At 46.4% G+C, this 23483-nt stretch overlaps 1 protein-coding gene across 15 annotated transcripts in view; it reads left to right on the top strand.

Annotated features, from left to right (window-relative positions):
• The window catches only part of BLTP1 (bridge-like lipid transfer protein family member 1), a 1831302-nt gene that overhangs the window by 375075 nt on the left and 1432744 nt on the right, over window positions 1-23483 (top strand). For all 15 annotated transcript variants that reach the window (XM_086962202.1, XM_086962209.1, XM_086962198.1 and 12 more), the window contains one exon: window positions 10748-10998. In XM_086962202.1, coding sequence (XP_086818328.1) covers window positions 10748-10998 — 251 coding nt within the window. The remainder of the gene's footprint in view (window positions 1-10747; window positions 10999-23483) is intronic.

Genomic DNA, 23483 nt, shown 5'->3' with positions numbered 1-23483 from the left:
GACCTCATTGCCATTTCCAAGGTCGCAGACATGTTGTCTAGGGGGGAAATTAAATCGTTCGCTGCTCTACAGGCCGAGTTCCAACTGGAAGCTACGGAATACTTTTGGTATGCACAGCTACGACACGCACTCACATCTTCTATGCCTGTGGGAGAGAAAGTTCCTGAATCGTCTCCGTTAGAAGACAGGGTGCTGGACGGCCATATGCCGGATAGTGCCATTTCCCTAAAAAACTAATTAATGTGCGGATGGACCTACTGATGAAACTGAGAGACCTCTGGGTGAATGACGGGATTGAGATGGATGATGAGGAATGGCAATCTGCGGTCTCCTCCCCTAAGGAGGTGGCCATCTCAGCCAGGCTGCGACTGGTCCAGTTGAAGGTGCTCCACAGGGTTTATATCACAGGCCCCAGATTAATCCACATGGGACTCTACCAGGATGGCCTTTGCAGGAGAGGATGTGGCGCGATGGCCACCTTTATGCACATACTCTGGGAGTGTCAGGTCATTGCCTCCTACTGGGAGCGTGTGCATGCGATAATGAGAGTTGTGACTGGTGTGACCCTGCATGCGGAGGCTCGGCGCTGTCTGCTGAACGTGTGGGGTCCGACTGATTACAATGTGGCTCAGACCCGTTGGGTCACCCTGGGCAATATGATAGCTAAGAGAGACATCGCCCAGAAATGGGGTGCTTCGACCCCCCCCTCTGTTAGCCTGTGGAAAACCAATATGGATTGGTGCATGCTCCGAGAGAAGACTGTTTACATGGCTCGGGGTAAGCCCAAGATGTGGGGGTTGGTCTGGAGTGCTTGGAACTCGTATAGAGGAGACATTTGTGCACCCCCGGAGATGGTTCAGCCGGAGGTCCGCCTATCCCCATAGCTCCCCCTTCCCTAGGTTCCACATGGTTCATCCTGATTCTCTGCTCCCCGTCCACGTGCTTGTCTTGTATCCTGATGCTTGTATGGTGTATCGACCCCGCCTCTCCCCGTGATATGTGCCTAAAATTTTAAGTGCTCCTCAGCCTTGTTACTTTTCATTCTCTCTCTCTCTCTGTTTCTTTCTTCCTTTCTCTCTCCTCTCTTCCTTTTCCTGGCTCTGTTGGTTTCTCTCGTTATTTTAAATTTTTATATCATAAAATTAAACCTGACTACTCCTGTATTTTTGTTTTGTACATGTTTACGAATTGAGTCACAATGCTGCCTGGCCTCCGGGATGTACGGCTGAATAGCGGTGTACTTTGTTTTGGTAAATAAAGGTTTTCCAAAAAAAAAAAGAGAATGTGTGAGTTCCAGTATTGAAGGCCTTATGCTTGTTAGGTCTGCTGGTTTCCTGCATTCTCCTGGTCACACATTCATAGTGGCATCTGAGGGTTCTGCAATGGTGCCTTTGCAGGCAGTAGTTCCAGCACAGGGGATACCTATTAGTTTATATTGTAATCTCCCGAAAGCACTGTAGAGGATGTGGTTTAGTGGGGAATTAAACAAACCTGCACTGTCGGAGGGCCTTAGTAGCCCTCAAAACAAGGACTGTACCCAGTGGTAGGGAGCTCATCTGGTGAACTTTGGTGTCCAGAGAAGCAGCTGCTTCACATCAACCTTCTTCAACAGCAGGTGATTCGAGGAATGGCACTCAAGGTCTTCCTCCCTCCCATTCAAGGTTGGTCAATCCAGATCTTGACAGGCAATATGACCACGATGGTCCAACAGGGTCTCTGATTTTCAAAGCTGACAGTCTGAGCCAGTGATAACTTGCAATCACAAGTTGTGAATCCTGCCTGAGATAGACAAGGACCTCTTTACCCGGTGGAGCACTCCTCAAGTGGACTTGATTGTTTTCGCAGAAAATGTTCATTACCAGCAGTTCTGTGCGCTCCAGTATCTGTTGGGAGGAGCCTTTGCGGTGAGTTTCAAGTTGAGGTGGTACTTTCTGCTCTACAACACATTTCTTCCAAGACTAGGTCAAAGTCATTCTAATTGCCCAGTGTTGGCTAAAGTGGAAGGGTATTCAAACCTTCAGTGCTGGCATTCACATCGGACCTTTTATCCCAGTCGAAGGGGAATGGTGCTGCATCGTAGTCCCTCAGGCCTCTGCCTTCATACCTAGAGATTGACCAGGGCCGTTTAAGCTCCTTTCATTTGCCACTGGAGGTGATCAATGTAATCCTATCCACCTTCCGGAGATCACTCATGGAGAAGGAACAGCTTGGTTTCATGGTGCGAAGACAACAGCATAGACACCCTTCAGGCTCGCTTGCTGTTAATCCTACAGTTCACGCTCTCTCCTGCTTAGTGGGGGTGTGCAGTTGGCACTGTATTTGGCTGCATAGTTGTCGTTCCTCTGTCTCCCAGACCAGCTATCCTTGTTCAAATTCCCTAGAGTGATGTGTTTTCTGAAGGAGTTGATGAATTTCTACCAACTCCATTGGTGTGCCCCAGTGGGACGTTAATCTTGTTTTGATATTCTTGATGGAGTGTCCCTTGGAGCTCCTGCACACTTGGCAGTTGTGGATGTTATCCTTCAAGATGGTGTTTTTGGTGACAATCACCTAGTGAGACAGGTCAGTGAATTACAAACCTTGACCTAATGTTTACCGGACTAATTGGTTTTGCGAACAAGGGCGGCTTTCCTTCCTGAAGTGACAATTTCCTTTCATTTACTCCAGTCCATCACCCTACTGACCTCCTATCTTCCGTCTTAGTCCACAAAGGAGGAGCAGCAGCTTGATGGTTTATATTCCTTGCAGGTGGTCAACTTCTACCTAGACCATACTAAGGATATACAAAATCCAGCTGTTCGTTGGGTACTGCATCTCCAAGAAAGGCTAAGCAGTTTAGAAGCAGACACTGTCCAGATGGATCATTTCTTGCTATGCTTTAGTCAAGAAACAACCCACAGAAGGGATCCGGGCTCTTTCTACTCTGGACCTCTGACCTTCCCAGAGGTGTGCCTATGCAGAGATGTGCAAGGTGGCGCTAAAGTGCATAGAGATGGCCATTTTACTAGATTGGTTCTGCAGGAATTCCTCATCAAACCATCCATCAACGTTCCTTCTAGGAAGGGTACTGCTTTTGAATTTATTCTACAGGTGAGGAATATATAGATAGAAGTGTCCATTAGTAGAAAGGTTTACTTACCTGTGGTAATGATCTTACTGGTAGATACTCTCCTTGCAGATTCCTCACCATTTATGCTCACCTCCCCATTGATGGATATTTTATAGTGTAAGTTAATAAGGTCCATATTCAAGTTTGGTAGTGCACTATTTAACATTTATTCCAGTCCTTCTTCTTGTTTTGAAGGCTAGAAAACTATGAAACTGACATTGCTGTACCGATGTGGTCACTGCAAGTCGTCGGCAGTGTGCGTAATGTTTGCATCGGGGCTGGCGGAAGAGGAGCCCTCCTCATGTGACACGGCTGAAAGTGGAAGTGGTGGGTTGGACGCGCCTGCTGGGTCTGGGTCTGATGGGGAGCAGGGGCGCGGACCCCAGTGATATTCTCCGCCTTTATCAGCATCATGCCTGGCTCCTTCTTTCTGTGTTATTATTATGTTCTTTTGTATCCCTTCCCCATGAGTCCGTTCCCTCCCTGATGCTTCCTGTAATCCTAAGTGCCGCTAATGAGGTCGTCGATCTGCGTACATACACTAAATGGATGCCAATTGTGTGTTCTTGTTTATGATGTATAAACTGGAAAAATAAAGTTTTAAAAAAAAGAAAAAAAAAAGTCTTCGGCAATGTGACTTGATGTCACTTCCAGCATAGATCTGGTGTCCCTACCGGCGACTTGAGAGCATTGAAGTTTCCGAATTCAGTCTGGGATTATTCTAGAGGTGAGGAATTTGTAGTTAGACACAGTATCCACCAGAAAGATCATTGCCAGAGGTAAGTAACTTTTTTTTCTGCAACATGGTTTCTGATGGATACATTTGCCTGTGAATTCCTCACTTTGTGAATATCCCCTGCGCCAGCATTCCGCGGAAACTTTTTTCCTAGCTCTGCATGCCGACAAGGACGTCACAATGCCACGGCTCCGCTCGCGACTCCGCATGACGTCACCAGAGCCATAAGAGAGCCTCGCCGGCGTGATGACGTCAGTTCCCTTCTTTCCGCGCTGTCGACGCGTAACGGTTTTCTGACTCTCTCCATATTGTTGAGATACTTTGTAGTGAGATTCTTCTTCAAACTGTTGCTTTTAGGATGTCGTCTTCAAGGAAGTGTGGATTCAAGCCGTGCAGAGTGTGGTGGGTCACTTGTCCATCACTGACCCCCAGGAAGACTGTTTATGATGTTTATTGTCTGAACACGACATGGAGGATTGATTCAGCTGCAGGAAGATGAATCCTAAGGCTCTTAAGGAACGGGAAGCAAAGCTCTTTATGGCCAAGGCGAAGAAGGAAGGAAGAGGTAAAAAAAGGGCTAAGTCGAAGTCGTCGGCTTCGCACTCGTCTAAGTCAAGGAAACATAAAAGGAAGAGAAGAATTGTATCTCGGTGCCGCTTGTCGAAGGCTAAGGCTTCGAGGTCGCCTTCACCTGCCCCTTGAGGTCATCAAAAAGAACTTGTCTCCTTCGCCTTCTCCTTCTCCTCGAGTGACTCCTGAGAGATCTTCTTTGTCTAAAGGCACTCTGGTGCCGAGGGGTTCACCGGATTCGGACGAGTTACAGTTCCAGGTTGTTTCGACTCCTGCTTGTCCTGTTCACGAGGTCGATCCTTTGGCTCCGGTGGATCCAGCTGTTCCAGTTCTGGGGGTTCCTCCTTTGGATTCTGGGTCGAATCCATTTCCACAATTTCCAACTCCAGGATCAGATCCTACGCATTTTTTTAATGCTATGTATGGAGCTTTTGCTAAGGCAGCCTTCCCCTCCGGAGCACCTTCAGGCCCCCGTGGGTCCTCTGACTTTAAACTTGGGTGTGCCACAGCACTATGCCCAGGCACCCTTTGTGCCGTTCATGCCGACAACGCCTTCATGGAGTCCCCAGCGCCATCTGGTGGACCTTCCTCTCAGCCTCATGCGGCGCCGTTTCCGCCTTCGGAACCTCATTTGACGCCGGCGCCAGAGATGTTGGGGCCACGTGTAGTGCTGCCGATTCCTAGAATTCGATCGAGGAGAGAGGCGCAGAGACTGCTTGAGGAAGAGCAGTATCAAAGGCAGGAGGTTGAAGAAGGTGAAATAGAGGAATCCGGGGATTATTTTGAAGGCATAAAGGACGCAAGTGGGCTGGACACTTCTCCTGAGTGGGAGCTTTCTTCCACAAGGGCTTCTTCGCCTCAAGAGGTAGCTCCATACCATAATGTAATAAGAAAGGCGGCGGAGCTTTTGGACTTAGTTACCAACTGCTTAGTGTAGGCCAAATTTGCTCACTGAGGTTCTATATTCACCTTCATCAATAGTTAAACCTTTGTTACCTTTTAATGAAGCCTTGACTGAACCTATTCTAGAGGTATGTCGGAAACCACTCTCTTCTCCTGCTATGTCTTAAGTCGGTGGCAAGAAGGTATAGAACTGCTCCAGAGATCCTCTCTTTCTGTCATCTCATCCTTCTCCAGAAAGTTTGGTTGTGCAGGCGTCCTGCTCTAAGCAGTCTTTAGGTGCTTTTCTCCAGGCTCCTGCTGACAGGGACTCTAAAAAGCTGGAGCAGTCAGCTAAGAAAGTCTTTTCATCTTCAAGCATGGCTCTTAAATCTACCAATGTTGTCTGTTTGTTGGGCCGTTATATTTATGCCTTGATGGACTCGGCAAAGCAATTGGCACCCAAGTTGCCTGATGAAGAGAGGCGAAATTTTATGGAGGTTCTTACAGATGCTCAGGCTGCTGCTAGACAGATTATTCAATCTGGCCCGAATACGGCAGATTCAGTGGTCAGAGTTATGGGTTCTTCCATTGCTACCAGAAGGCAAGCCTTGCTTAAATCCTCTGGTTTCCCTGAATGTTCAAGCTACTCTGGTTGATTTGCCTTTTGATAGGTCGAAGCTTTTCGGGGAGAAGGCGGCTTCTGCCCTTCAAAAGTTTAAAGACAGCAGAGCTATGGCGAAGTCTTTGGGACTGCAAACCCAGTCAAAAGGGTTTGGATATAGAAAATATTGCGAGTTTGGAAGGTCTTCCTTTCCTGGCTTGCGACAACGTCAGCAACAGCAGCAGCAAAATCTGCTCTATAAGTCCTTTAGAGGAAGAGCCAAGGGTCACCCACGTGGGTCTACCCGCAATCTCTCCTCCTCCTCTTCTACCTCCCCTTCTTCCCCTGGTAATGCAGGAAAGCAGCCCTATATCCCCCCCATCCTGGATCATGTAGGCCCTGTAGGAGGTCAGTTGTCTCATTTTCTGCAGGGTTGGAAATCGGTCACGTCAGACCTTTGGGTTTTAAACCTTGTAGGGGATGGGTACACCCTTCCCTTTTAGGAATTTCCTCCACCTTACCCTCTTTGCCAAGGTTCTTGTACAGAGGACCATTTAATTCTCCTTCAGAAGGAAGTCCTTGTGCTCTTACAGAAAGGTGCGATTGAGGTGGTCCCGGAGCAGGAGAGGGGTCAGGGATGCTACTGCCAGTATTTCCTGGTCCCCAAGAAGGATGGCAGGTTACGTCTGATCCTGGACCTCAGGATCTTGAATTTGTACCTCAGACAGGATAAATTCAAGATGCTGACCATTGCGCAGGTTCTTTTGGCACTGCAGCAATAGGACTGATCGATGTACAGGATGTGTATTTTCACATTCTCATCCTGATGTCGCACAGAAAGTATCTCTGTTTTACGGTGAGGTCGCAGCACCACCAGTTTGCAGTCCTGCCATTTGGTCTTACTACTGCACCTCGAGTCTTCACAAAGGTGATGGCAATGGTGGCAGCTCATCTCAGAAGGTCGTGGATTCCAGTGTTCCCTTATCTGGACGACTGGCTGCTCAAAGCGGAGTCGCCAGCAATGGTGCTTTATCATCTGCATGTAAAAACTCATATGTTGTTCAACTTGGGCTTTTCAATAAAAGTGTCAAAATCTCTTCTGGTGCCCTCTCAGTGCAAACTGTTCATAGGGGCAGTACTGGATACTACTGTGTCTCAAGCTTTTCCTCCTCCTCAAAGAATTCTCGACATTCAGGAGATGATTCCTTTGTTTCACAATGGAGCGGTTGTTCCGGCCCTGAAGGTCCTTCGACTGCTCGGTCTGTTTGCTTTCTGTTGGATAGTCATGCGCGCTGGCACATGAGGGCACTTCAGTGGTGCCTCCGCAGGCAGTGGTATCAACACAACGGAGATCTCAGGGAGTCAGTCAAGATCTCCAGAGAAGCTGCAGCGAAGCTGACTTGGAGGGATGCCTCCACTCAAGGGTGGGGTGCTCATCTGAAGGATCTGGAGGTCAAAGGTCTTTGTTCTCCAAAGAAAAGGTTGCTTCACATCAACCTTCTGGCATTGCAGGCGATACGTTTGGCACTAAAGGCTTTCCTTCCTTCCTTTCGCAGTCTGTCGGTTCAGGTCCTGACGGACAACACTACCTCGATGTGGTACATCAACAAGCAGGGAGGTGTAGGGTCGTACCGTCTGTCGAGAGTCTCTGCGACTCTGGTCCTGGGCACATAACCATCAGATTTGTGTGTTTGAAAATCATCTGGCTAGTGTGCTAAATGTTTATGCAGACAGTCTCAGTCGGCATTACTCGGCCGATCACAAGTGGAGGCTTCATCCGGAGGGGGGGATCATCACATCTTTCAGATGTGGGTGACTCCTGTTTGCCATTCACAAGAACGTTCACTGCCCGTTGTTCTGCAGTCTTCAGTATCCGGTGCAGGAGGCGTTGGGGGACGCGTTTCATTTGAATTGGAGTTCGCAGCTCCTTTGCACATTTCCTCCCATACCCTCGATTCTTCAGGTTCTGAGGAAGATTCGCCAAGACAGGGCCCAAGTCATATTGATCTCCCCGGATTGGCCAAGAAGTGTGTGGTACACAGATCTACTTCACCTCTCATCGCACCCGCCACTCCGTCTCCCTGTCAGGGCAGACCTCCTCTCGCAGTCGCAAGGGCAGGTTCTACACCCCCACCTCCAGAGCTTGCACCTTCATGCCTGGAGATTGAACCGGGCAACCAAAGTTCCTTCTCTCTCCCACCGGATGTAGTGGATGTTTCCTTATCGTCCAGGCGACACTCCACTAAGTCTATTTACTCTTATAGATGGTCAAGATTAGTTAAATGGTGTGGAGAGAGATACTTTGATCCTTTAAAGGCCCACTTGTCGAATGTTCTTCAGTTTTCACTTTTCTTGGCTCAGCAGGGTTTTGCTCTGACCACTGTTAAGGGATATTTGTCGGCTCTTTCGGCTTTTCTTTGTTTGCCGGATCAGCGGTCTTTATTTAAATCTCCCATTGTTTTGAGGTTTATTAAAGGCCTCACTAATAGGTTTCGACCTACTCATTTTGTGATGCCTCAATGGGATTTCAATCTTGTTTTAACTTTCTTGATGGCGTTATTGGTAAACAGATATCTTGTTAATGCACATGCGATATCTTTTTTCAACAAAAACACTTGTACCAAAGAATTATAAAGGTCTGTAATATGTTCAAAAATCTCAATAAATAAAAATAACAAAAACATAAAATACTTTCTTGATGGCTTCCTTGTTTGAACCCTTACATAGTTGTCCTTTGAGGTTTTTGTCTTTAAAGACGGTCTTTCTTGTGGCTATTACCTCAGCAAGGAGGGTGAGTGAGCTTCAGGCTCTCAGTTCAAAACCCCTGTTTTTAATCATACATGCTGAAAGGACCAGGGCTGCTTTTCTGCCTAAGGTGGTTACTCCCTTCCATCTAGGGCAATCCATTACTCTTCATGTATTATATCCTCCCCCTCACCTTTCAAAGGAGGAGGAGAGACTTCACCTCCTGAATCCTAAAAGAACTGTGAGCTTTTATTTGGACAGAACCAAGGACTTGCGAGTGGACGATCAGCTCTTTGTGGACTGCGTTGGACGCATGAAGGGCAAGGCTGTGCACAAGCGCACTCTATCCAGGTGGATCATCTTGTGCATCAAGATCTGCTACACCCTGTCGTAAGGCGCCTCCTGATGGTATTAGGGCTCATTTGACCAAAGCCAAGTCATCAACTTCTGCTTTGGCCAGAGGTGTACCTGTAGTGGACATTTGTAAAGCAGCGACTTGGGCCTCCCTCCACACGTTCGCAAAGCATTATCGCCTGGATTCCGGAGTGAGGAGGGAGGGACACTTTGCGCGTTTTGTCCTACAGGAGTTTTTGTTATGGAAGGGCGGACACCCTCCTCCGGGAGTAGGACTGCTGTGGGAATCTATTAATAAAATGAGGAATTCACAGGCGGATGTATCCATCAGAAGAACAAGTTACTTACCTTCGGAAAGCTTTTTCTGGTGGATACAGTATCTGCCTGTGGAATCCTCACTAATCCACCCTCCTCCCCGATGTCCACCCTTATATACCTTAAGGTGTTTTTGTTTAACATGATTGTTTGATATTGATGTATCATTTTGCATTGTGTGATTATAGGAAATGCTGTTGCTCTTTGGCTTTTCTTTTGATTTTACACTATGTGTGGGTATTGAATATTGTGTACTGTGTATACTTTGAATATGTTGTCGTTTCACCCTTTCACCTTGGAGGCACGGAAAAAATGGGTGGAACTGACATCACCACGCCAACAAGGCTCTCTTATGGCGCCAGTGACGTCATGCGGAGTCGTGGTATTGTGATGTCTTCGTCGGCGTGCAGAGCTAGGAAAAAAGTTTCTGTGTAATGCTGGCGCAGCGGATATTCATAAGGTGAGGAATCCACAGGCAGATACTGTATCCACCAGAAAAAGCGTTACCGAAGGTAAGTAACTTGTCCATTAGGACTCAAGAGAACATGCATATAAGATGCTTAACTTTTCCAACTGCAAGTTTTCATTTAATTGATTTTTATCTTGTGGTTTGTTAACTTAATAGTCGTGTCTCTTTATGGTTTAGGGGCTTTAGCATGTGACAGGGGTGATGTCTAAATTGGATATTCATCACTACTTTATATGTGTTTAGATGTCGATTTTGACAGCCCGAGATGCGATGGCTGCCTATGAAATTCTAAGACTTGAGGTCTATAACGTTAATGATTCCTAGTCTAAGGTAGTCCTTTTAGTGCAGAGGACGTTTGTCGGAGTGAGAAGTAGGAGTTTCTCAGAGTGAGGAGCAGGCTTGTTGTCTTCAGTGAAAGGACCAGGACTCTCACTGGAGTCGTTCTGTGAAAATAACAAGAGAAGGTCCAGTAATGCATTCCTCATCTTTTAGGCATTGCCTGTTTTGTTAAAATTGAGATTACAGCAGCTCTCAGTGGGAGGCCTTAGTAAGACCTCACAAATGCTATCACTCTACAATCTATCGAAATTGAGCTGTTGGACTTAAAATTTAGAGAACATTCTTTAAAATATTCGCTCATACATTGAAAAAAGAAAAAGTAGTCTTGTAAAACGTCAGTGAGTAACATGACCATATGTGTCTGTCTCCATTTTGTAATGTAGATTGCAAGCTCAAAATTCCATTTGAAATACAAGGAGTAATCACTAAACAGTGATAGTTAATCCAGCTGTTCTCTAGTTCTCCTTTAAGTGCACTTATCCTATATGAAGCAGAATACATTTAATGTCAGCAAGAGGCAAAAATGTATGCTGCTCCCTCTCCATATAATAGCAAAATTAAAAAGATGTGTTGTGTTCTTATTTGTCCATGGTACCTTTTTGTAAGTACTCTCTTTTTATATTTTAGGCTTTGGTTTCTGTGGCCAGACGATGCTGTGAAGAACAAGAGAAGCAAAAACAAATGTGGGTGCCTTGGTGGTTGCCGGTTCTTTGGAGGCATCACCACTGGTCTAGACTTCTTCAAGCTCGAAGACCTCACTCCATCAACTAGCTCTGCATTTTCAAACACAAGTGCTGACTCTGACATGTTCTATGGGCAATCCTTGCTTCAGCCTGGAGAATGGATCATTATAAAGGATGCTTCAAAGACCATAGATGGTAAACTTGATACATGTCTTTTGAGTATTGGGTGCTCCCATGGTACATTGTAGACAAGAGAACTTTTTTGTAGAGCGCTGTATGTGTTTTTGAAGTAATTGCTTAATTTACAAGCTCTCTTCAGGAGTACTGGCCAGAAATGAAACCTGTCTATTCCAAAACCGTACAGAAAAAAGTCATCCCGACTTCTCTAACACCAATGAGTCTAAGACAAAACCATCGAGAATATCAAGTTCATCAAACACAAATTAACATGTCTATTGTGAAACTACATAGAAAGTAAAATCAATGAATTTGAAAGAAGCACACTAGTTACACTTGATTATTGAATCAATATGAAGCATGTAGGACTTTTAAAAGTTAATGTTTTATTTATGTTGGGAGAGAATTGTTGAGATGCTTTGTGGTTAAAGACCTGAAGTGTTTTTAGTAGAGGGTATACCCTGTCGTCAAGCCTTGGCTCTGGATGTTGGAAATGTTCTTCTATTGGGCTATCTTGTACATGTGGAGCAAATTAACGACTTTCATGGAATTCACACTAAATTACAGAAGTACGCAGGCAAATCGAAAAACAAATCTGCAAAGTAAAGATTTAACTAAACATTCTGTGATGAGGATCATGCTCACCGTCCTTCACTTTATTTTTTAGTAGCCACATGAAAAAATCGTCAACAAAGTATGTCAGATTTAAGATTAGTTGGGTGTTGAGCCCCGAGCAGGGGAGAAAGAAGCAACCGTCCACTGCTCCATCACCTCCATCAAGCTCTAGCTGGCATCAGGAAAAGGCTATTCAGCTGAGCAGGCCTCCTATTAAGGACATCAAGCTGCAAGAGCTGCCGATTCCCCCTTGAGCTTAGGGCGCTGACCACACTGAGTCAAAGCCAAAATCAACATCAAACTCGTCTCTGAAACCGGGCTCCAAGTCGATACCAAGGGGACCTTTTGATTGATGCAGACATCAGATGAATCTGAGGCATCCATTCTTTAGAAGCTGGCGGAAGAGGTTGGCGCCAAGCAGAATCGGCTCCTCCTTCACTCAGAGACATCAGGGACCTGCACCAGAGGCGCACTAAAGGCAAAGCCGTTTACGCTCTTCCATTCCTGGACTGCGTCCAGCGCCAGGAACCCTGGTCCCTTCCAACCTCCGCTGAAATTTGCGGTTCCTGGCCGGCACCAGAAGCTGCAGTTCAAACACGTCCGGTGTTCATAGGAGAAACAGCCTGGAAAGTGAATGCGGGCAGGTCCGCCTAGGTTTTTGAGGTTGCTGGCTGCTGGACACGCCGGGGTTTTGCAGGAGCATGTTCAAGGGGAGACATGTCTGTAGGGCTGGTGCCAAGTCAGTGGGCGTCGTCCTCTTGTTAGCTCTGCATGGATTCTCGTCCTTCTCTTCCTTTTCTTGTGGTTGCTGGATCTGAGGAAGGAAGGTTCAGGGTGCCCCTAAATACTAAATTTAGGGGCATTGCAGGTAGGTAAAGGGAAGGGACCAATGGGTCCCTTCCCTGGAGTGGGTACACCCCCTATTCTGCCACTCTCCAGTGGGAGGGGGCAGGAGCCTGTCCCTGGTTGGCTGGGTTCCCCCATCCTCAAGATGGCGGGTACTCGAGGTTGTGCTTCACCTCGCCAGGTGGAACTGGCAGAGGTGGGCACACCTTTCTTCCTCACTTGTTTTTCCCGCTGGTTCTCCCACCCAAAGTGGGAGTAGAACCAGTGGGGACCAGTTGCTGAAAGCAGCAAATTGTCTGGAGAGGCTCACAAAGGCGGCATGCCTTTGAAGCCTCTCCTTCGTGAACCCTGCCCATCCTGGGGGAGGAGGCTTGGCACCTCGTCCCAGGATGTGCTTTGTTTTAGGCTTCGAGAGCAGCAAGCTCTCTGCCCAGTGGTCCAGAAACATGTCTGGTGGTGGCAGCCTAGGGAGCCACTCAGTCAGGTCACTGGAGGTTGGTCGAGTTTCAGGGGGTATCTATAAGATGCCCTCTGTAGTGCATTTTACATTAAATCCTACACTGGCATCAGTGTGGGTTTAATGTGCTGAGAAGTTTGATACCAGACTTCCCAGTCTACAGTGTAGCCATTATGGTGCTGTGGCGTTCGTAATGACAAACTCCCAGCACCATATACTCTTAATGGCAGCACTGCACTTACAGTGACCAGGAATGGACCTGGGTACTGAAGGGGTACAGGGCTCATGCACCTGTACCCTCACCACTCGCATAGGGCACCCAGCTAGAGGGGTGACTGATGTGTGCCAGGGCAGTGGTTTGTGGGCATGGCACACAGGGATGTGTGCGATGTCAACTCTTCCCTTTATTCTGCACCAAGACACACAGCCTGTAAAGGTAGAGTGTGAGTGTCAGGGTGCAGGGCCTCTAAGGGTGGCACAATAAGTGCTGCAGCCCTTAAAGGCCTTTTCTGGTCACAGGACCCTGGGTACCTATGGTACCATTTACCAAGGGCTGACATATGGCCAGAGATGCCAATTGGGTTTAGGCTTCAACGCAGTTTTAGGGCAGGAACACAGGCCCTGGGTACCTGATTGGCAGGAGCCTGGGGCACACTCAGTCAGAGCACATTAACAATTCAGCAAAAATTGGGGGCATACCATGCAAGAAAGAGGGCTCTTTCTCACATGGAGGAAATTGAAATTATGATTTGTGTGTATTGTCGGAGTACGATACAAGCGAGAAACTGTGGTCTACGAAGCTGGCTCTGTAGATACTATATCGCTTGGCCACTCTTTTCGTTGCAAGTGGAGCTCAGGCCTGTTGTCCGCCCATACCACTCCTACCGAGGGTCCTGAAGAAGATCAGGAGCAACCAGGCCCAAGTCATTCTTGTAGCTCCGGACTGGGCAAGGAGAGTCTGGTATCCAGAGGGTCTGAGAATGAGCATCGATCTTCCGGTAGAATCTTCTGTCGCAGAAGCAGTGGAAAGTTCTCCATCCTAACCTGTCAACTCTGCACCTCCATGCCTGGAGATTGAGTGGCAACAGTTGATAGCTTTTGATCTTCCTCCTGAAGTCTGTAATGTTATTCTGACGGCCAGGCGGCCCTCAACTAAAACAGTATACGCCTGTCGTTGGCAGAAATTTGTATTATACTGTACAGAAAGGGCCATTGACCCTCTTTCTGCTTGTATTTCTACTATCCTTTTAGTCATTCTAAACCTTGCCAGCAGGAGCCTGCCTTGGGAGCTCTCAAGGGTTACGTTTCTGCCTCCTTATCTTGTGTCCTTTCCTGACAAGGTGGTGCTTCGCAGCAAGGCATCTTTTTTGCCAAAGGTTGTGACCCCTTTCCATCTGGGTCAGTCCATCACTTTGCCCACCATCTTTACCCTCCCACTTCTCTCTAAGTAGGAGGAGCGTCTCCACTGTCTGGACCCAAAAAGAGCGTTGTCGTTCTACCTTGACTGCACTAAAGAGTTCCGGGTGGACGACTAACTCTTTGTGGGGTATGTGGGAACAAAGAAGGGAAGGGCAGTGCAGAAAAGGACCATATCTCGCTGGGTCGCTCTCTGCATCAAAATTTGTTATGTCATGGCAAAGAAGCAGCACCCTGAGGGAGTAAGGGCCCATTCATCCAGGGGAATGGCTGCGAAATACTGCCTTGGCTCAGGGTGTCCCAGTCCAAGACATCTGTCAGGCAGTGACTTGGGCTTCTTTGCACACGTTCGTAAAACATTACTGCCTTGATGGTCAAGTGCAAAGGGACGGACATTTTACCCGTTCAGTCCTGAAAGACTTCTTAGCTTAGGATGTGAGTCCGCAACCCACGGCCAGGATGGTATGGCTCGGGTATGTGATTCAAAGGTAGGGAATCTGCAGCTAGAAGCCTCTATCAGATGAACAAGTTACTTACCTTCGTCCTTTAAGCCTTTTGCTTTGTGCACCAAAGAGTTGTCAATATAAATTCTATGTAGATAATCCATTCATGTGTCGATATTCAAGTTACTGTTTTGACCTATCTGGAGCCTTGATAAGTTCCATCGCCATAGCGCATTTGTTTGGCGTTCGCAGGGTGTCCTTCTTCCACGTTCGCCTTCCCAGAAAGGGGAACGTGGAAGAAGGACACCCTGCGAACGCCAAACAAATGCGCTATGGCGATGGAACTTATCAAGGCTCCAGATAGCGCACAGTAACTTGAATTAATTTTGCACATGTCTATGTCAGTTACTTTGTGGGTCTGCGCTTTTGGCGTGTAAAGTAGGAAAAGTACTGACGTCCGCACGCCTGGGTGGCACCTATATAGGCACTGTAACGTCATAACCGACGCTACAGATGCCGACGACATCATGCAGAGCCAAATGGAGCCACCCGACACCGCGTGCAAGGGGTATTGCTCAGCAAAAGTTTCCAGATCCAGCCGGATGCCTGGGAAATTCAAAGGTAAGGAATCTGCAGCTACATAGTCTCCACCAGATAATGCGTTATCGAAGGTAAGTAACTTGTTCTTCAAGGCTCTTTTTTTTCGAGACTTATCTCTGTGTGTAGGGATGTCTCCCAAGAAACCAGTGGGGTTTAAGCCCTTGGATCCTTTCACAGACCGATATCTTTGACAGACCCCCATCTGGTTTGGTTGTGATGCTTGGAGCAGGAGCCCAACTCCAAGACATTTTTGGACTGTCACGCTATGAACCCCAAGGTGCTGAGGGAGCGCTTCATGAAGCTCCTTGTCGCCGGACACTGGTTGACTTCATGACCACCAGGTCCCGGTTGCGGGGAAGGTATCGGCCTGTTCGCGAATTAATTTCAGGCACTAATTATCACGCCTGCATTTGTCTGATAAGTCCGGAAAGAAGTCGAACTCAAAACGCTCTTCGACTTCACTGTGCCGGTCAAAATCCTTAGATGAAGTGCAGGAATTACTTCACTCGAAGCCCTGCTCTCACACCTACTCTGCCTCTAAGACCTCTCCATGCCTCCGGGAGTTTCCTGGAGCTGGAGCGACCCCCCTCCCAACTGCATGAGTTCTACAAGGTAATGCACCTTATTTTGAGGCTTGCCGACCCCACTGGAGTACCTCTGGGCCCCAGGGGTTCGGCGGGCTCCCCTCTGGATTTCTGCTAGTGGGTAGTTCCTCTGTGCCATTTGGGTCCCCTCTATACGGTGCTGGATCCGGATCGACTTCAAACATGAGACCGCAAACTTCCACAGAGCCCGTTCCTGCGACATAATTTTTGGCACCATCATAGCAGATTCCAGTATGGAGAGGGAAAATTCCGTCCAGTGCCTAATCCTTCGCCGGGTCGAAACTCTACCTTAGGAGTCGGAGCCCATGGCACCTGTTCTTTCGACAGGCCTGGAGAGGAGTATTATTGTGGAGGATCTGAGGTTCCTTATACCTGCAACCCCCTCGAAGATTCCGATGATAATTGATATGAGGAACGACTAGCTGCCGTTGATCTGGACACCTTACCAGGCACTGGCCTCGCCTCTCCTCCTAGTGTAGCTATGGAGGAAGGGTTCTCATTCGCATTCGCTATGGTGGTGAGGAGGGTGGTTGAGGTCTTGGACATTCAGCTACCCTCAATGGCAGTCAAAACGAATGTCTTGACAGAGGTGTTCCATCTGGGAATTGCCCCCTCAGAACTCCTTCTCCCTTGTAATGAAGTCACCACTGATGTCTTTCTTGGGGCCTGTGACAGGCCTTGCCCAGAGGCACCTGTGCACAGGACCTTCCACACCACTGAGTTGGAAACCCAAGAGGCTGGATACCTTTGTCAAGAAGATGTTCTCTTCCACCATCCTTGCACTGCGCACTGGACTGCATGTGCTGCAGACTGGAAACAGCCAACTCGCTAGGCAAAGCATTTGCGTCTTCAGTGGCACTCGCAGGCCATGCCTGGCTGAGATGTCCAGGCATCCCTTATAGACATGCCCTTTAATGGCACCCATCTCTTTGGAGGCAAAGCAGATTCAGCACTTAAGCCATTTAAGGACAGCCCAGCCACTGCCAGGTCCTTGGACCTCTCCAAGGCCCCATGTCTACCCCATACCGCCTTTCGCACCTTCTGTGGCTACGAGCGAAGGATCCCAACCGTGTCCATTCCCACCGAGCCACCACAAACAGCCTCCTCAGTCCTTACATGGTGAAGGAGACGAAGCGCTCATGACGAGGGTTCACGAATGCTAAAGGCTAAGTGAAGGCGAGGACTCACAGTTGGAGTACTCCTGCATCCCTTTCAACCCCTAGGTGGCCGGTATGAGCAACCAGGCTGTCTCTGGTTAACACAGAACAAATGTCCAAGAGTCGAGTGCCAGCATATAGTGCAGCCCTGATGAATCTGCCAAAATTGTTGTGGCAGTGAAACATGTCGGCATTGGCAATAGGTAATGGTATGCATGAATAGCTACCAGCCTTTTTATCTTTACAGCATACACTCATTTCCCTACGAATAAAGTTGGTTAAGGGAACTGGATGCTGTGTTTTATGCACTTATTTATGTTGTGTGTTTGTCACTAGCAGATGTTTTCTGCTTTCCACTGTTTGTTACACGTTTTTGTTTGTTTGTTTTGGACACTTTCCTTCTTTCTTTGAGAATCGAGTGACTACCGATGATGAGGCAGGGGCTTGTCTGGAAATTACATACCAGTTACCCCGTTGGTGGTGTTTCCGTGAGGTGTCATTCGTTTCTCGCACATTTTTTCTAAGTAGAATTTGGTCCAACGCTGATGGTGTGGATCCCTGATATTGACCTAGATGTGTCGGATAGCTTGTACTTGTTGTTCTGTGTATCTGTCAAGGAAGATGGGCCTTTTTTTAACGTGAACTTGGAAACTTTTGGGCGCAGTGCAGTGAATTGTCCCCTCATAAACTGCAGGGGATCGTAATAGTTATCAGTACACACAGACTGTTCTATTTCTTCAGTAACTGACACAAGTTGACGTCCGTCGGACAGGGTCTTTTGTTGTTTGTCCTTACATGGCAGCGGACATGGTTCCCACAAGCCTTGTGGGACCACCAGTCAGAGGTCGACCTAGTCCGACAAACCCTCCCCCCAAACCAGCAGCCACAGCCTCCAAATATTTTTACATTACCCTTGCACCATCACAGGCACCTAGTTGGTGACAGGATCTCCCATCACCTGCCCCACTGGAAAGTTCCTAACATTGTACATGTAGGTACTTCAGATCATTCTGCTGGGTTACTCCATTCCTTTTCTAGAAACCCTGCCACCCATGCCACCATCTTCAGTCAGGCTGAAGGAAGACCACCTCTCCATGCTCCGTCAGGAAGTACAGGCTCTTTTTGCCTAAGGAGTCATCAAGAGAGTGCCGGCATCCGAAATGGGCCATGGTAGCTACTTTCTGGTGCCCAAGAAGAATGGTGGCCTCTGCCCTTTTTTAGACCTGAGGCCACTCCATTTCTTACTGGAAAAGAAGAAATTCAAGATGCTCATGGTAGCTCAGGTTGTCTGCCCTGCACCCTGGAGACTGGATGGTTGCACTGGACTTGCAGGATGCCTATTTCCATATTCCTGTCTTGCCTGTCCACAGGCAGTACCTGCGGTCACCTTGGCCACAATCATTATTAGTTCACTCTGCTCACTTTTGGCCTTACCAGCGCCCTGCAGGTGTTTACCAAGGTGATGATAGTGGTTGTAGCACACCTCAGGGTTTCCAGTCTTTCCCTCCCTCGATGGCTGGTGTTGAAAGCAGGCTCACCCCAGGGAGTCATCTCACACATGCAGACGTCTGCAGACCCCCCACATTTGCTGGGTTCACTATAAATGTACAAAAAACTAACCGTAAAGAAGGGTCTAAGGGGAAACCTTTTAAAGACCTGCTTGCATCCTATTAACCCCAAACTAACTAGCAAAAAACACACAAGGGATGCCAAGGGTCTAAGTGGAGCTCTAGATATCTATACACTCAAAAAGTAGTGTGTAGAGAGGTAATCAATGTGTTATAAGAGAGAAGAGTGTTGAGAAAAGGAAATATATACCATCAGCCCACCCATTGGCGGAGTCTCGTCATCTGGGTTTTTTGTATAAACTGGTATCAACTAGATGCCTCACTGAATGTATAGTGAGGGGTTCTAGTATAGGATCCACCAGTGAGAGAAAGCCAACAGGATATGTTGGTAATGCTGGAGGGTAAAAGGTTGCAGTGCTCAAAAAGTGTGTGAAAAGAAGTGAAAAAGTGATAATTAAGATTGCCTGTTATGATGCCAGAAGTAAGACTTTATTAGGGGGGCTCATAACGGCAAGATTAAAAGCAGAGTGACGATAGTGTATTAACAAATACTACTATTGGTAGATGAAACTATATGGTCGACATGTTTCAGCCTAAGCGGCTTTCTTCAGGACCCATAAATGTAACACTACTGCAACAGTGAAAAGTAAATAAATTGAAACCATGCATAAATCAGAACCTACCGTAAGTAGAATACTAAATGGTAGTATAACGTCATGGTTGGAAAAAAATCTCTCCTGTAACACAAGGAAGATACATCAAAAACGATAAAGTAAATATCAAAAACAACAATACAAGAATGTATGTGTAAACGTTTAATAACGTGGCAATCAATGTTCTTTCAGCATTTTGCAAAAATGAATTAACTCACCCATTAGGTTGTAGGGAGGAAGCCTCACCTCGCCTGGCACTCGCTCAGGTTTTTAAGAGGCCCCGCTCTAAGAAAATGGGGAGGAAAAATTATTTATAGTATAATGACAGACGGTGTGCGTATGTCACAATTCCTTTAAATTCTACCAATTCTTGGTGATCGCTCTGTTGTAGGTAGGGGAGATGGCAACTTCTAACAGCCTAGACGTTCAATGGTCTCCTATAGGTAAATGGGACCCTAAAGGTGATGTTGTTATGACGTTTAGAAACACAATAATATCCTTATTTTAAAAAATCAGAAGCAATGATTTTATGCCTCCATTGCATTTCGCCGTTTTAACTCTGCATAAACAAACACAGGATGCTATTCATTTCAAAGTGAGACTAATACTCCCCAATGGCAAAGTATTGAGATAGCTCTAGAGATCTTGCTACCAAACCGAAGCAACAACTATACCCTGGAGCCTTGGTAAGAAAAGCACGCAAGAGGGCCTCCAATAACCATTGAGAGGCCTTACTAGCTCCACCAGTTGTTAAACCTCCCCTGGAACAGCTGACTTTTGTCACCACCTTTAGTACAGCTTCTACGCAGGTACAGAAAATCATCCGAAAGAACTGGCGTAGTCTCAATACTGCTGGTGTGAAAATTCCACCTCCACTTTTTTCCTTTAAGAGAAGCCCTAATTTACGAGATGATTTAGTACACACTAGACCTCGGTCTTCTCCTCCAGAACATGCCACTACATTGTGGAACATTTCGCCTGTTCAGGGCCACCATCCTTGTGGAACTTGTTCGGTGTGCCCACAGACTGAGAAGACCTTTACAGTTGATATTGGCACAACACGCCCTTGGGTGCTAAAACGACATACAAACTGTAATAGTGAGAGGGTGATCTATTTCATAACATGCCCTTGCTCCCTCCGCTACATTGGCATGACGTCAAGGAAAGTGAAGCTTAGAATCCAAGAGCACAAAAGTACTATCAGACGCAACAAACAGGCCACACGACTGACCAATCATTTTCTAACAATGAGACACACCGCCGAAGATATGAAATGGTTAGTCCTTGAACAACCGTTCATTCCCAAACATGTCAGTGACATATCCCGATATCTGTTTATTAAGGAACAAAAATTGATTTTTAAACTGAAGTGTGACACAGCAGGGCTGAATGACGAAATTCTGTGGATTCAGATTTAATAGTCATCATTACTCTCTGAGATCCACAATAAAATCGCCATCTGGTCTTTCAAAGTGCTTTTTCTATTGTCATTGACGATCGATCTGAGCATAGCTTCAGCTGAATATCACTACACTCTTAGTGCAGCTCTATCGATGACAACAATTTGTAGTATTCTACTATATGTGCACTTGAGTCCACAACTTAAGCATACTGCGACATTAACAAACCACAAGCATTTTCTGTATCCTTGTGGCATTGTCTACATGGATTTGCTGCCATCCTTGGCTCCCTTTGAAATGCATCTAGGCCTCCTGTTTGGTCTGGCTGCTGCATGCTTTAGTTGCCACCAGGGCGCCCAATTTCCAATCACTAATGCATAGCTATTGCGGGTGTTACAGAGTCAGACAACGTCACGAATTACCCGATGTGATTCTATGCATTGCATTATATTAGTGATTTAAGTGTTTTTATTGTAGATGTACTCTTTTGACATCACATAGCCCCTTTTTTTGACACGTGTTTTTGACACATTGATAAGAACTAATATTCCTCTTAGTAGTTTTCTGCCCTCTGTTTCGACCTTTATCAGCCAACCGCAAGGCAGGTTTGACGTTACGATTATCATTTTTGGCGCTATGATTATCTGACAGCCCAAAGTGCTCTTCGCTGTCCTCTTCCTAGTCAGCGCCGACGTTTATCTTAAATTTTACTTGTACAAGTCGGGGCGCTCTCTAGTTTGTCGTGAACTGGCAGCCATTCAATGGAGAGAGCGCGTGAAACGTTTATACTAGTCCATATAGATTTTTTGAACTTACTAGTTTCATTTCCGGTCCTTCCAATTTATCACTGAGCCAATCAGCCAATCGCACAACAGTTATGGCGCCATTACTATGAAATTATTATGAAACAACTAAAAGTCCCCTTCGCTGTCTCCTTGTCGTTCCACGCCGGTTTCCATCCTAGCAGGATGAGGAACAAGAGACACGAGATTGGGTGTTCTCTAGTAAGACAGCCAATCAATGGAGAGAGCCCAGGAGGAATAACACTAGTCCATTTAGCCTTTTTTAAGAGACACTGGATTGGGCTCTCATAAGCAGGATATGCAAAGACAGTCAACCAATGGAGAGAACCCAGGAAAGCTAATGCTAGTTCGCACAACTTTCAGAACCAAATGTTTCCGGTTCCAGTCCTCACGCATAACCGCTTCCGGTTCCAACTACTGACCAATCATCTGACGAGAGGAATTGTTTCCTTTCTGGTCCGCATACACCGTATTTAGCTGGCCGGGCCATACTGCCCGTCACCTTCCCCTCGGCTCAGATGGTAGCCTGAGGCATCGACGGACAGGTGGGCGGCGGCTTTTTCGAGCGAGACATTCCCCTTTTGTTTCCAAACGAGGCAGCTTCCTTGTTCATTTATTAAGGCTATGGATCATTATTGGCGGTACATTGGTTTTTTTGCAAGTCAGTCTCCGTCAGTGAGATTTACTTTACCTCCTTTAAATCTAGCCCACCTAACTTATAATCGCCCGGGGAGCTATCTCAATACTTTGCCATTGGGGAGTATTTGTCTCACTTTGAAATGAATAGCATCCTGTGTTTGTTGATGCAGATTTAAAACGGAGAAATGCAATGGATGCATAAAATCATTGCTTCAGATTTTTTAAAATAAGGATATTATTGTGTTTCTAAACGTCATAACATCACCTTTAGGGTCCCATTTACCTATAGGAGACCATTGAACGTCTAGGCTGTTAGAAGTTGCCATCTCCCCTACCTACACCAGAGTGATCACCAAGAATTGGTAGAATTTAAAGGAATTATGACATACGCACACGGTCTGTCATTATACTATAAATAATTTTTCCTCCCCATTTTCTTAGAGCGGGGCCTCTTAAAAACCTGAGCGAGTGCCAGGCGAGGTGAGGCTTCCTCCCTACAACCTTAAGGGTGAATTAATACATTTTTGCAAAATGCTGAAAGAACATTGATTGCCACGTTTTTAAACGTTTACACATACATTCTTGTATTGTTGTTTTTGATATTTACTTTATCGTTTTCGATGCATCTTCCTTGTGTTACAGGAGAGATTTATTTCCAACCATGACTTTATACTACCATTTAGTATTCTACTTACGGTACGTTCTGATTTATGCATGGTTTCAATTTATTTACTTTTCACTGTTGCAGTAGTGTTACATTTATGGGTCCTGAAGAAAGCTGCTTAGGCTGAAACATGTCGACCATATAGTTTCATCTACCGATAGTAGTATTTGTTATCACACTATCGTCACTCTGCTTTTAATCTTGCTGTTATGAGCCCCCCTAATAAAGTCTTACTTCTGGCATCATAACAGGCAATCTTAATTATCACTTTTTCACTTCTTTTCACACACTTTTTGAGCACTGCAACCTTTTACCCTCCAGCATTACCAACATATCCTGTTGGCTTTTTCTCACTGGTGGATCCTATATTAGAACCCCTCACTATACATTCAGTGAGGCATCTAGTTGATACCAGTTTATACAAAAAACCCAGATGACGAGACTCCACCAATGGGTGGGCTGATGGTATATATTTCCTTTTCTCAACACTCTTCTCTCTTATAACACATTGATTACCTCTCTACACACTACTTTTTGAGTGTATAGATATCTAGAGCTCCTATTAGACCCTTGGCATCCCTTGTGTGTTTTTTGTTTGTTCACTATAAATGTGCCAAACTCACACCTGACTACCTCT

The sequence above is a fragment of the Lissotriton vulgaris genome, chromosome 3_1, assembly GCF_964263255.1.
Source record: "Lissotriton vulgaris chromosome 3_1, aLisVul1.2, whole genome shotgun sequence".
NCBI classification, from domain to species: Eukaryota; Metazoa; Chordata; class Amphibia; order Caudata; family Salamandridae; genus Lissotriton; species Lissotriton vulgaris.
This window is presented reverse-complemented; position numbering and strand designations above follow the sequence as displayed.